Source organism: Oncorhynchus masou, chromosome 18 (genome assembly GCF_036934945.1).
Source record: "Oncorhynchus masou masou isolate Uvic2021 chromosome 18, UVic_Omas_1.1, whole genome shotgun sequence".
Lineage (NCBI taxonomy): Eukaryota > Metazoa > Chordata > Actinopteri > Salmoniformes > Salmonidae > Oncorhynchus > Oncorhynchus masou.
The window spans coordinates 62,344,310-62,359,250 of record NC_088229.1 but is presented as its reverse complement, the minus strand read 5'-3'; the positions used below and the strand labels follow the sequence as shown (position 1 = coordinate 62,359,250).

Sequence of the window (14,941 nt, the reverse complement as noted above, 5' to 3'; positions counted from 1 at the left end):
CTGGACTTTCGAATACTTATCTCGCGCTTCGTGAGTCTTGAAGCCATCGTTCGATCACCGACAGAAATCAGCGAGGCAAGTAAATCATGTCATTACTGCCCAAGATAGTAACGTTACGCGACAGAGGGAGGATCTTACTCCATGACCAGTTCAAGTATATTTCCGCGAAGATGTCTTCATCCTCTGGTAAGAGACTTCGGGTTCTAGTGGACATGGATGGCGTCATTGCAGACTTCGAAGGGGGATTCCTGAAGAAATACCGGGCCAGGTACCCCAATGAACCGTACATCACCCTGGAGGACAGACGAGGATTCTGGGTGTCGTCTCAGTATGGGAACTTGAGGAGTGACCTGTGTGTAAGTAGTTCCGAACTGTGCATTCTGTCTGAAAACGGGAAATATCCATACATTAATTGTCTGTACAGTCTGGCATTATGTCGCTCATTCATTTGCATCAGAAGTCCCCTGCATGTTCAAAAGGTTTCAAGAGCAGCAGCTGTCAATACATTGCATTCTGTAAATGCCAGTCACACACAGATCTGATTTATAAGAAAGTCCTTGTGCTGAGTTAACCCCTACTCACATGGTGGCTCGACAAAGTGCTTTAATTTCTGCTTTATAATGCAACCCCAGTTTCTCCAGACAGTGCTCTATTTCCACAGTATAGTCATAGCAAGCATGCACTTGATAAAGATGTCTCCCATTTCCCTATTATTGTATAATTGTATATAATACTCTCATTGTATAATGAGAGTATTAAAGTATGCCATGCGTCTAGGTCCTCAGTGTCTGCCATAAATTAACACACACACAATCTGTAAAAGTCTGGATGATAAGCAGAGGCTATATTGACTGTAGGAGAAGGCCATCAGCATTTGGGAGTCAAAGGACTTCTTTATAGAGCTGGAGCCCCTTCCTGGAGGAGTGCAGGCCGTCAAGGAGATGGCTAAGATGGAGAAGTAAGTTTGAACCATTTATGGTTATTCAAACCATATCTGAACAATACCATAGCTTATGAAATATTCTTAAAATACTCACATTTATTTCAAAGACACTTGCCCGGTGAGTCAGCTGTATTGAGTCAGCTGTTCAAAGAGAAGGAATTGCTGTTTTGCTTGTGTTCCCAAAGTGCTTTACAATGTTTTGACCCTCACCTAGAGACTATTTGCCATTTAGTCATCACCCGTTAGGCTATAAACAAATAGGGTGGAGAAGGCGGGCAGGTGGTCCTGGAGTAGCATGGTAACCCTCTCAGGAAGGGAACTGCTATGTCATGGTGTGCTCTGCTGTATGCATTTACCGTGTTAAAATGTCATCATGCTAATAGCACATTAACAGACAGATGCTTTTCTCCAAAGCGACTTAGTCATCCACGCATGCATTTTATGTATGAGTGATCCCAGGAATCGTACCCACTATCTTGGTTGGTGCAAGTGCCATGCTCTACCAACGGCTACAGAGGACCACACCGTCTTTATAGAGGGAACCTTTGCTTTAGTGTTTCATTTTGGCCGACCTTATGTCAACAACCATATAGTAGTTAACCTCAAGCAAATGCCCTCACCATGAAACAGTACATTCACAGTAACTCTGTTCCAATACTAGCCCATATCCTCATGTTAGGACATCCCCTTTGCTCACCTTTCAAAAGCGCCACGTTGTAGAAGATTTACCTTGAAAACAAATGAACCCTGTTGTGTTCTTCTCCGTTTTCCAGCACAGATGTCTTTATTTGCACCAGCCCTATAAAACATTATATCCACTGCCCTGGTGAGAAGGTAAGCTCGGAGTCAAGACAGTAATCCTTTAGGCTGGAGGCCGAGTGGTGGTTGTGGTACCTCTTTCTAACAATAGTTTGGGTCTTTGCGCTCTCCCTGTTGTGTGTTCAGTATGCCTGGATAGAGAAGCACCTGGGCTATGATTTCTTGGACCAGATCATCCTAACCAGAGACAAGACTGTGGTGACTGGGGATGTCCTCATAGATGACAAGCCAGACATCCTCGGTGAGTCAAGTGTTTGTAGCAAAGCTGGAAAACTGTGCGTGTAAATATATGTGCATGTATTTATATGATGGCGCTATATGCATGCTCGTGTCATACATATAGGTATTTTCGGTAGTTAGTATTTGACTGTTCGATTAATCTACAAGCGTTACATGACCTTTGTGATGTGCCTCTGTTGCAGGTGTAGAGCCTAACCCAAGCTGGGAGCACATCCTATTTACAGCCTGCCACAACAAGCACATACTTCCCAGCTCCAGCCACCGGCGCCTGCTCTCTTGGGCAGATGACTGGAGGGGCATCCTGGAGAACAAGAGGCTCTGAGCCCCCTCATACACACATCAACCTCCCCTTCTCCACCCTGATTACCTACACTGTATTGGGGTACAAAGGGTGAATACCTCCACTAATACACCACAGTCAATCTTGAACTTGAAGTTTAGGGTTCTACTTTACCTTATTTAGCCAATGTCAGAGAATATGAATTTGTTTTACCACTAGGGGGCACACATCGACTGAAGCATGTGGTAGAAATACTGAAAATGATTGCAGTGAAAGACCAGCAACAATATTGAGTAGAGAGTAAATGCAGAGTTTACTGTTTTGACTCACTCTTTATAGTTGTATAAGACTATTATTAGTTGTTCCTTCTACATATTTTGTTTGTATGTTGACCAGGACATTGGCCAGAGGGCAATACAGTTTTGTTTCACATATACTGTATAGGAGTGACTCCATTTTGTAAATGTTGTGTTCCAACATTGTGCCAACATGGAACAAATTGTAGCCTATATATTATTTTCTCAACTTAGTTTAGGTAGATTTTTAAAAGTGTTTTAAAGCATCCACCAATCCACAGGCAAGTGTTGAGAATGACAGATATGACTAGGTTGCATGATATTAACTTTAAAACACACATTTAGAAAAAGTGAATATACTTTATTTAAAAATATATATAAATTATATATCAAATGTATTATAAAGACATGCTAAACCTTCCTATTTTATTTCAAATTTTAACATCACGTAATCAATTTGCATTAGTCTTATGTGTCTTATTGTTTGAGACAAGAAAATGGTTGACTGAATATCATTACTTATTACACCTCAAAGTATCCAATATGCTCTGCTGTGAATATGGTCAAGCTCTTCAATCAAAACAAATGTATTTCTTTTCATAAGTGTCTTTACAGGCCTTAAAGTATATTCACAAAGCAACCTAACGTAGCAGGCGTAGCAAGACACCTGAGCGGACTCCCCACGTTTTTCAGGGGAAATGGAAGTTTGGTTGAAAATATTGTATCCCTGAAAACCAGAAACATACACTTTCTGCTGACTCCGCTGAGAGTGTTCACAAAGTGGTCCAGGGAATAAGTTATACTTACACCTAGCTGAATGTCTCTAGCCTTTTGTAAACATTTTCAAAACTGTTGAAATTGGTGCTAATGTTGTTCATTGCTAGTTCACCTATTGTGAGTATCCCTTACCCCAGTGATTCACATAGAGGGCATAGCTAGCTCTGGCCTGACCTCTATAGAGGCCCACAATGGAGGTGTCATAATACCCATAAAACCTAGTGGTCAAACAGGGAAATGGTTCCAATTGTTTTTCGACCATACATTTTTCCCATAGTGGATTTTTAGAGACGCTTAAAATAAGGGTTGTTTCGTGTAGGCTTACCATGTTGTGACATTTTGATAAACATGTAAATCTCTCTTGTACATGGTGACTTCTATCAATATACTCGGCTCTATTTACTCTGATTCAAAAATCCTAATTAGCATCAAAGTAGACACCATTCAAAACTACAAATCCCTCCAAGCTCCTGCACGTCATCTCTAATGATACCTTTGCTAACAGGTAATGTGTCAATTTAAAACGTACACAAGACAGTTCACAGAATTGTCCATTTAAAAAAATGTAGCCTATTTATTATTTACTACATTTAGCTAACATTAGATAGTTAATCCAGAGATTCTTACCTTTGCCTTGATTCGACAGTCTCATCCAGATCATCATGACATTTGTTGTTCTTTATGATATCCAGTTTAGCAGCTAATTAGCATTTTCATTTTTGGGGGTAAATATAGGCAAATATATTGATTTAAAAATGACCTTGTCCTAGAGAGATTTTCACAATTAGCAAAATGTCACGCCAGGGTAAGCCTACACGAAACACAGCCCTTATTTTAAATGTTTCTAAAATCCCCTATGGGACAAATAAATGGTGGGGAAATTATTGGAACCATTTCCCTGTTTTAGGTTGTATGGGTATTATGACTCATACTATGGTACTCTATAAGGCTCTGATTCTAACTGGTTTTAGTCTAACCCTTTCAGCATGCTGTTGTATCCTCATTAGCTAGCCACGTGTCCCAATGCCACCTCCTTTCCTCTCCTCGTATCTCATGTTAATCACATTTTAAAAGCCATGGATTCTCTTGTAATTGATTTTTTTACCCTTCCAAGTGTCTTTTCAGTTGTCATGAAGGGAAGGCGTTGTTGTCAAGACTTTTGGAAAATACTGTATGTACACAGCCTAAGTGTTACGATTGCCCTGATGATGACCCTGTCTGTGGGGTGAGTTAGGGTTAAGCGATGTGTGTAGAATCCACTGCTAGGTCAACCACTGTATCTCACAAAGTCTGTTCACTACCTGTCACTGCATCTTGTCAATGAATGTCTCATGTCTTTGGTGCTGGATGATATCTATGTCAATGTGTTTTTTGGAGAACAGAGAATATACTAAATGTTGTCGTTAACAGATCGAATAAAGAATGCAACATTGAAAATAGCAATATTCAATACTTTATAGATGTCATTTTTTTGTATAATTACATTTTTTTTTTTTTACCTTTAATTTATCTAGGCAAGTCAGTTAAGAACAAATTCTGATTTACAATGATGGCCTACCCCAGCCAAACCCTAACCCGGATGGCGCTGGGCGAATTGTGCGCCGCCCGATGGGTATACAAAGCATTAGGAACACCTTCCTAATATTGAGTTGTTTCCCCCACCGCCCTCAGAACAGCCTCTTTGTCCAGGCATGGACTCTACAAGGTGTCAAGCGTTCCACAGGGTTCCTGGCCCATTGACTCCAATGCTTCCCACAGTTGTGTCAAGTTGGTTGGATGTGCTGTGGGTGGTAGACCGTTGTTGATACACACAGGAAACTGTTGAGTGTGAAAAACCCAGCAGTGTTGCAGTTCTTGACACAAACCAGTGTGCCTGGCACCTACTACCATACCCCGTTCAAAGGCACTTAAATATTTTGTCTTGACCATTCACCCTCTGAATGGCACACATACACAATCCATGTCTCAAGGCTTAAAAATCCTTCTTTAACCCGTCTCCTCCCCTTCATCGACACTGATTTGAAGTGGATTTAACAAGTGACATAAATAAGGGATCATAGCTTTCACCTGGATACACCTGGTCAGTCTATGTCATGGAAATAGGGAAGCAGATATTCCTAATGTTTTGTACACCTGTTACGATCTGGAATGCCATTCCACAGCCACCCATAGAAGGAGCCACCACCACAGTGACATTTTCCTAAAAAAGAAGACAGGCCAGATTTGAAGCAAGAAATGCAGACAACGAGCCCCTAGCTGGCCCCTGGTCAATGCCTTGTGGTGACTATAGCGGCCCTGGGTCTGCAAAGACCAAATGCGTCAGAGGCCTGAGCATTCCCACTGGGGCTTTAAAATACAGACTGAGGATTCCATGTAATGATGACCTGGCAAGAACACAGAATGGAACTATAATGGAGGACATTCTAGCGATCAGGACTCTGTGTTTCCTATGATGGGTTGATGGGACTGTTTTTGTGTGTCTCTGTAAATATGTAGCCTTGCATGAGCGAGCGGGAATGGCTTATATAAGCAGGAACCTGTCCTGTTTCTGTAGCATGAGGCAGCTTGATCTATTAAGTAAACCCTGTGGACAGGATGCTAGTCTAACGCAGTGCCTTACCTCCATTCTATCTCCTTAATGCTGAGTGCCAAGCAGAGACGCATCAGGTACCAATTTTACAGTCTTTGGTATGACTCGGCCGGGGATTGAACTCCCAATCTCAGGTCAGACAATAAAGGCCACTGAGTTAACACTGTGTCTCTGTGGATAAGGAGTAAGGCTCTGCTGTGATTAAGTCGATCTCAATTATGAAACAGAACCTTTTGTGGAAAAAGCACTTTGTCCAGTCACTCACAAACACTGGGAATACAAGCTGGAAAAACAGGCAGAGACAGAGCACTGAGGAGTAAACAACCAAGGTACAGCATATAGCCAACCTCTGGGCTCCCTCTAAACTGTTGTTCAGTTCCTTACCATCTTTCTATTTGTCTTTTCCCACTCTGTCTATGCGCTTCATAGAGGAAGGGATCCATCTGTCTTTTCGTTGAGACAGTGTGCTTCCCAGCACTGACTGGCCCACCAGTGAAGTGTTGTACTTTGGTCCTCACAAATTGCAAGGTATCTTATCGATTTTTCTAACAAAGTCTTTATTGTAATGTTAATGTACTTTGATTATGATTTGGGTAAACGCGAGAAAATGTCTCCATGACTGCTGAAATGACATGGAACATTAAAGAGTTGTGATGATCCTGCATTTGACTTCCTGCTTCCAGACCCATGTTATGTTGTCTTAGATGATAGTGTAAACAGCTGAGTTAGGTGTTCTTACTCTTCTGTATACCTACCTGGCCTACTGTTCTCTTTACCTACGTACCTACCTACCTGGCCTACTGTTTACTTTACCTTCCTACCTACCTACCTGGCCTACTGTTTACTTTACCTTCCTACCTACCTACCTACCTGGCCCACTGTTCTCTTTACCTACCTACCTACCTACCTACCTACCTACACTACCTAACTACCTACACTACCTAACTACCTACTGTTCGCTTTACCTACCTACATACCTACCTGGCCTACTGTTCTCTTTACCTACCTACCTACTTGGCCTACTGTTCTCTTTACCTAACTACCTGGCCTACTGTTCTCTTTACCTAACTACCTGGCCTACTGTTCTCTTTACCTACCTACCTGGCCTACTGTTCTCTTTTACCTACCTACCTACCTGGCCTACTGTTTTCTTTACCTACATACCTTCCCAACTGGCCTACTGTTTTCTTTACCTTCAAACAGTTGAAGTCGGAAGTTTACATACACCTTAGCCAAATACATTTAAACTCAGTTTTTCACCATTCCTGGCATTTAATCAGAGTAAATGTAAATGTAAAAATTCCCTGTGTAAGGTCATTTAGGATCACCACTTTATTTTAAGAATGTGAAATGTCAAAATAATAGTTGAGATAATGATTTATTTCAGCTTTTATTTCTTTCATCACATTCCCAGTGGGTCAGAAGTTTACATACACTCAATTAGTATTTGGTAGCATTGTCTTTAAATTGTTTAACTTGGGTCAAATGTTTTGGGCAGCGTTCCACAAGCTTCCCACAATAAGTTGGGTGAATTTTGGCCCATTCTGCCTGACAGAGCTTGGTGTACTGAGTCAGATTTGTAGGCCTCCTTGCTCGCACACACCTTTTCAGTTCTGCCCACACATTTTCTATAGGATTGAGGTCAGGGCTTTGTGATGGCCACTCCAATACCCTGACTTTGTTGTCCTTAAGCCATTTTGACACAACTTTAGGCTTGGGGTCATTGTCCATTTGGAAGACCCATTTGCGACCAAGCTTTAACTTCCTGGCTGATGTCTTGAGATGTTGCTTCAATATATCTACATAATTTTCTTTCCTCATGATGCCATCTATTTTGTGAAGTGCACCAGTCCCTCCTGGAGTAAAGCACCCCCACAACATGATGCTGCCACTCCCGTGCTTCACGGTTGGAATGGTGTTCTTCGGTTTGCAAGCCTCCCCCTTTTTCCTCCAAACATAACGATGATCATTATGGCCATCGTTATGAGTTTGAAGGTAGCCCTTGAAAGTCATCCACAGGTACACCTCCAATTGACTTAAATGATGTCAATTAGCCTATCAGAAGCTTCTAAAGCCATGACAACATTTCTGGAATTTTCCAAGCTGTTTAAAGGTACAGTCAACTTAGCGTATGTAAACTTCTGACTCACTGGAATTGTGATACAGTGAATTATAAGTGAAATAATCTGTCTGTTAACAATTGTTGGAAAAATGACCCGTGTCATGCACAAAGTTGATGTCCTAAACGACTTGCCAAAACTATAGTTTGTTAACAAGAAATTTGTGGAGTGGTTGAAAAACGAGTTTTAATAACTCCAACCTAAGTGTATGTAAACTTCCGACTTCAACTCTACCTACCTACCTACCTACCTACCTACCTACCTACCTACCTACCTACCTACCGGGCCTACTATTCTCTTTACCTACCTACCTGGCCTACTATTCTATTTACCTACCTACCTACCTGGCCTACTATTCTCTTTACCTACCTACCTGGCCTACTATTCTCTTTACCTACCTACCTGGCCTACTATTCTATTTACCTACCTGGCCTACTATTCTCTTTACCTACCTACCTACCTACCTACCTACCCACCTACCCACCCACCCACCCACCCACCCTACTATTCTCTTTACCTTCACTACCGTTCAAAGGTTTGGGGTCACTTAGAAATGTCCTTGTTTTTGAAAGAAAATTTAAAAAAATTCCCATTAAAATAACATCAAATTGATCAGAAATACAGTGTAGACATGGTTAACGTTGTAAATGACTATTGTAGCTGGAAACGTCAGATTTTTATGGAATATCTACATAGGCATACAGAGGCCCATTATCAGCAACCATCACTCCTGTGTTCCAATGGCATGTTGTGTTAGCTCATCCAAGTTTATAATTTTAGAAGGCTAATTGATCATTAAAAGCCCTTTTTTCAGTTATGTTAGCACAGCTGAAAACTGTTGTTCTGATTAACGAAGCAATACAACTGGCCTTTAGACTAGTTGAGTATCTGGAGCATCAGCATTTGTGGGTTCGATTATAGGCTCAAAATGGCCAGAAACAAAGACCTTTCTTTTGAAACTCGTCAGTTTATTCTTGTTCTGTGAAATGAAGGCTATTCTATGCGTGAAATTGCCAGAAACTGAAGATCTCGTACAACACTGTGTACTACTCCCTTCACAGAACAGCGCAAACTGTCTCTGACCAGAATAGAAAGAGGAGTGGGAGGCCCCGGTGCACAACTGAGCAAGAGGACAAGTACATTAGAGTGTCTAGTTTGAGAAACAGATGCCTCACAAGTCCTCAACTGGCAGCTTCATTAAATGGTACCTGAAAAACACCAGTCTCAACGTCAACAGTGAAGAGGCAACTCTGGGAGGCTGGCCTTCTAGGCAGAGTTGCAAAGAAAAAGCCATATCTCAGACTGGCCAAAAAAAGAAAAGATTAAGATGGGCAAAAGAACACAGACAGAGGAATCTTGCTGTGGGGATGTTTTTCAGCGGCAGGGACTGGGAGACTAGTCAGGATCGAGGCAAAGATGAACGGAGCAAAGTACAGAGAGATCCTTGATGAAAACCTGCTCCAGAGCACTCAGGACCTCAGACTGGTTGCAAAGGTACACCTTCCAACAGGACAACGCAGGAGTGGCTTCGGGACAAGTCTCTGAATGTCCATGAGTGACCCGGACTTGAACCCGATTGAACATCTCTGACGAGACCTGAAAATAGCTCTGCAGCAACGCTCCCCATCCAACCTGACAGAGCTTGAGAGGAGCTGCAGAGAAGAATGGGAGAAACTCTCCAAATACAGGTGTGCAAAGCGTCATACCAAAGAAGACTCGAGGCTGTAATTGCTGCCAAGTGATTTAAAAAAGTACTGAGTAAAGGGTCTGAATGAGTACTTATGTAAATGTGTTATTTCAGTTTTAGCTAGAATTTCTAATATCCTGTTTTTGCTTTGTCATTATGGGGTATTGTATGAAGACATTTGAGGGGGAAAAAACTATTTAATACATTTTAGAATAAGGCTGTAACCCACCAAAATGTAGAAAAAGTCAAAGGGTCTGAATACTTTTCGAAGGCACGGTATAGCCTAATATCAGCTCTTGGCTGTTTGTCAGCCTGGCAGCAGCAGCAAGCGTGTGGAGGCAGTCTAAAGGGAGAGGAAACTTCCTCTGCAGTGGATGACGTGCCACTTTGTGCATCTTTAATCAGTGTAGATGTGATTTGAAGGGTGGGAAGAGGAAGGCGGTCAACCCACTCTATGTACACAGCTACTGTTGAGAGGGCAGTGGGATGCTTGTTTCATTACCGGTCATGGACTGGCAGGGCTTATGCATCTCTTGTGGAACATTTTTTTGTTACACACACACACACACACACACACACACACACACACACACACACACACACACACACACACACACACACACACACACACACACACACACACACACACACACACACACACACACACTCAGTGTCCATCCTTCAACAGCCTCCCATTAATTGAGTTACAGTAACTGTTTGCTCAGTGCCTGGCCCCTGTCAACACTCAGTAATAACAAGGGTCCCTAATATAATAAACTAAACAAAAAAAGAAACGTCCCTTTTTCAGGACCCTGTCTTTCATAGATAATTTAAAAAATAATAATTAAATATCTTCACAAATCTTCATTGTAAAGGGTTTAAACACTGTTTCCCATGCTTGTTCAATGAACCATAAACAATTAATGAACATGCACCAGTGGGACGGTCGTTAAGACACTAACAGCTTACAGACGGTAGGCAATTAAGGTCACAGTTATGAAAAATTAGGTCACTAAAGAGGCCTTTCTACTCACTATGAAAAACACCAAAAGAAAGATATCCAGGGTCCTTGCTCATCTGCGTGAACGTGCCTTAGAAATGCTGCAAGGAGGAATAAGGACTGCAGTTGTGGCCAGGGCAATAAATTCTAATGTCCATACTGTGAGACGCCTAAGACAGCGCTACAGGGAGACAGGACGGACAGCTGAACGTCCTCACAGTGGCAGACCACGTGTAACAACACCTGTACAGGATCAGTACATCCAAACATCACACCTGCGGGACAGATACAGGATGGCAACAACAACTGCCCGCGTTACACCAGGAACGCACAAACCCTCCATCAGTGCTCAGACTGTCCGCAATAGGCTGAGAGAGGCTGGACTGAGGGCTTGTAGGCCTGTTGTAAGGCAGGTCCTCACCAGACATCACCGGCAACAACGTCACCTATGGGCACAAACTCACCGTCGCTGGACCAGACAGGACTGGCAAAAAGTGCTCTTCACTGACGAGTCGCGGTTTTGTCCCACCAGGGGTGATGGTCGGATTCGTGGTTATTGTCGAAGGAATGAGCGTTACACCGAGGCCTGTACTCTGGAGCGGGATCGATTTGGAGGTGGAGGGTCCGTTATGGTCTGGGGCGGTGTGTCACAGCATCATCGTACTGAGCTTGTTGTCATTGCAGGCAATCTCAATGCTGTGCGTTACAGAGAAGACATCCTCCTCCCTCGTGTGGTACCCTTCCTGCAGGCTCATCCTGACATGACCCTCCGGCATGACAATGCCACCAGCCATCCTGCTAGTTCTGTGCGTGATTTCCTGCAAGACAGGAATGTCAGTGTTCTGCCATGGCCAGCGAAGAGCCCGGATCTCAATCCCATTGAGCAAGTCTGGGACCTGTTGGATTGGAGGGTGAGGGCTAGGGCCATTTCCCCTATAAATGTCCGGGAACTTGCAGGTGCCTTGGTGGAAGAGTATGGTAACATCTCACAGCAAGAACTGACAAATCTGGTGCAGTCCATGAGGAGGAGATGCACTGAAGTACTTAATGCAGCTGGTGGCCACACCAGATACTGACTGTTACTTTTTTATTTTGACCCCCCTTTTGTTCAGGGACACATTATTCCATTTCTGTTAGTCACATGTCTGTGGAACTTGTTCAGTTATTGTCTCAGTTGTTGAATGTTTACACATGTTAAGTTTGCTGAAAATAAACGCAGTTGAGAGTGAGAGGACATTTCTTTCTTTTTCTGAGTTTACATCTCTTGGACACTGACAGTGAGCCATCACAACAGAATCACATAGAGTTATAGCAACACAACGGACATTGCTTACCAGAAGGCAAACATATTATCTGAGTGACCATAACACAAGGACCAACCTACAACAAGGCAGTTGCATTGAAAGTTTTTGCATTGAAAGATGTGACAGCATGTTTGGCTGTGAGCAGTGACATTGTTTTTGAGTGTGATTTATTTTGCCTTGTTGCATCCTTGGTGCATCCTACCTTTCCAACCTACAACAACAAATTATAGGTAATTGGGTCAGAATATACTGTATTAAGTTATGTATATAAGCAGAACACATTGATATCCAAGAGGCTGGTGGGTCAACAACAATTTGCGAGGGCTTCCAAACATGAGTCATTCATGTCAATAGCGAGCTACATCAGTCAGAGCAGTGGGCTGGGTGGAGGTTTCCATAGACTGGTGGCATAAATAATACAACATGCTTAGCGGAAATAGGAAAACAACATTACAATCAATCCATACAATGCGAAAGCATACAGACATTGACGTCACTCACTGACGCATACACCCGTGAGATGTGATCGGTATACAGCTTGGGTAGAAGTGTGAGCGTGTTAGGCTTTCGAATTTTGACTTCATTGAGTCGATTAGACCATCACAAAATCTGAATTACCCAACCCATATGCATGAAGAAACACATGAATGGTAAAAATATTGGGAACTTTTTCATTTTAGTTTCCTTATTAGGTCAAATCAAATCAAATTCTATTTCTCACATGCGCCGAATACAACAGGTGTAGACCTTACAGTGAAATGCTTACTTACGAGCCCTTAACAAACGATGGTTTAAGAAGTTTCTTTTTTTTAAGTGTTAAGTAAAAAACTGAAAACAAAAGTAACAAATGATTAAACAGCAGCAGTAAAATAACAAGCGAGGCTATGTACAGGGGATACGGGTAAAGAGTCAATGTGTGGGGGCACCAGTTAGTCGAGGTAATTGAGGTAATATGTACATGTAGGTAGAGTTAAAGTGACTATGCATACATAATAAACAGAGAGTAGCAGCAGCATAAAAGAGGGGTCTGGGTAGCCCTTTGATTAGCTGTTCAGGAGTCTTATGGCTTGGGGGTAGAAGCTGTTGGACCTAGACGCGGTGCTCTGGTACAGCTTGCCGTGCGGTATTGGAGAGAACAGTCTATGACTGGGGTGGCTGGAGTCCTTGACCATTTTTAGGGTCTTCCTCTGACACTGCCTGGTACAGAGGTCCTGGATGGCAGGAAGCTTGGCCCCAGTGATGTACTGGGCGGTACGCACTACCCTCTGTAAGTGTCTTGTGGTCGGAGGCCGAGCAGTTGCCATACCAGGCAGTGATGCAACTCGTCAGGATGCTCTCGATGGTGCAGCTATAGAAACTTTTAAGGATCTGAGGACCCATGCAAAATCCTTTGGCATTGTCATGCCCTCTTCACAACTGTCTTAGTGTGTTTGGACCATGACAGCTTGTTGGTGATGTGTACACCAAGGAACTTGACGCTCTCAACCTGTTCCAATACAGCCCTGTCGATGAGAATGGGGGCGTGCTCGGTCATCTTTTTCCTGACGTCAACAATCATCTCCTTTGTCTTGATCACTTTGAGGGAGAGGTTGTTGTCCGGGCACCACACGGCCAGGTCTCTGACCTCCTCCCTATAGGCTGTCTCCTCATTTTCTGTGATCAGGCTTACCACTGTTGTGTCATCAGCAAACTTGATGATGGTGTTGGAGTTGTGCCTGGCCGTGCACTCATGAGTGAACAGGGAGTACAGGAGGGGACTGAGCACGTACCCCTGAGGGGCCTCTGTGTTGAGGATCAGTGTGGCAGATGTGTTGTTCCCTACCCTGACAAATCAAATCAAATGTTATTGGTCACATACACATGGTTAGCGGATGTTAATGTGAGTGCAGCGAAATGCTTGTGCTTCTAGTTCCCACTGTGCAGTAATATCTAACAAGTAATCTAACAATTTCACAACAACTACCTTAAACACACAAGTGTAAAGGAATGATTAAGAATATGTACATATACAGCGGGGCAAAAAAGTATTTAGTCAGCCACCAATTGTGCAAGTTCTCCCACTTAAAAAGATGAGAGAGGCCTGTAATTTTCATCATAGGTACACTTCAACAATGACAGACAAAATTAGGGAAAAAAACCCAGAAAATCACATTGTAGGATTTTTCATTTATTTATTTGCAAATTATGGTGGAAAATAAGTGGTGGCTGACTAAATACTTTTTTGCCCCACTGTACTTATTCAGACTTATTTAAAGTCCATTCACACCTGCATTTTGAAGACTCAGCTTTAAATGCAGGTAGAGAAAAACAGACAGGTTTTAGACTATAGGTGCCTCTATAGGTTCCCCTTCAAATAGAAAAATTAGAAAAATTTGGATCTTAGTCATAAGCATAAATGTTAGCGCAATGGCGAAGTCTATGGGTAGTCTCTCGGTCCCAGCTTTGATGCACCTGTACTGACCTAACCTTTTGGATGATAGCGGGGTGAACAGGCAGTGGCTCGGGTGGTTGTTGTCCTTGATGATCTTTTTGGTCTTCCTGTGACATTGAGTGGTGTAGGTGTCCTGGAGGGCAGGTAGTTTGCCCCTGGTGATGCGAGGTACAGACCTCACTACCCTCTGGAGAGACTTACGGTTGTGGGCGGAGCAGTTGCCCTACCAGAGGGTGATACAGCCCGACAAGCCACATTTCTTCAGCCTCCTGAGGTTGAAGAGGAACTTTAAACTTTCCACCTTCTCCACTACTGTCCTGCCGATGTGGATAGGGGGGTGCTCCCTCTGCTGTTTCCTGAAGTCCATGATCATATCCATATCCTGTTTTGTTGACGTTGAGTGTGAGGTTATTTTCCTGACACCACACTCCGGGGGCCCTCACCTCCTCCCTGT

The 14,941-nt window shown here is 42.9% G+C and overlaps 1 protein-coding gene across 1 annotated transcript; it reads left to right on the top strand.

The window, feature by feature from the left end:
• Window positions 1–86: 86 nt before the first annotated feature.
• LOC135505075 (5'(3')-deoxyribonucleotidase, mitochondrial-like) lies at window positions 87–4,794 on the top strand. Its single transcript, XM_064924141.1, has 5 exons — window positions 87–356; window positions 858–958; window positions 1,717–1,777; window positions 1,889–2,003; window positions 2,185–4,794. Exons 1-5 carry the CDS (start codon window positions 87–89, stop codon window positions 2,322–2,324), a joined length of 687 nt encoding a protein of 228 aa, XP_064780213.1. The 3' UTR covers window positions 2,325–4,794.
• The last annotated feature ends 10,147 nt before the right edge of the window (window positions 4,795–14,941 follow it).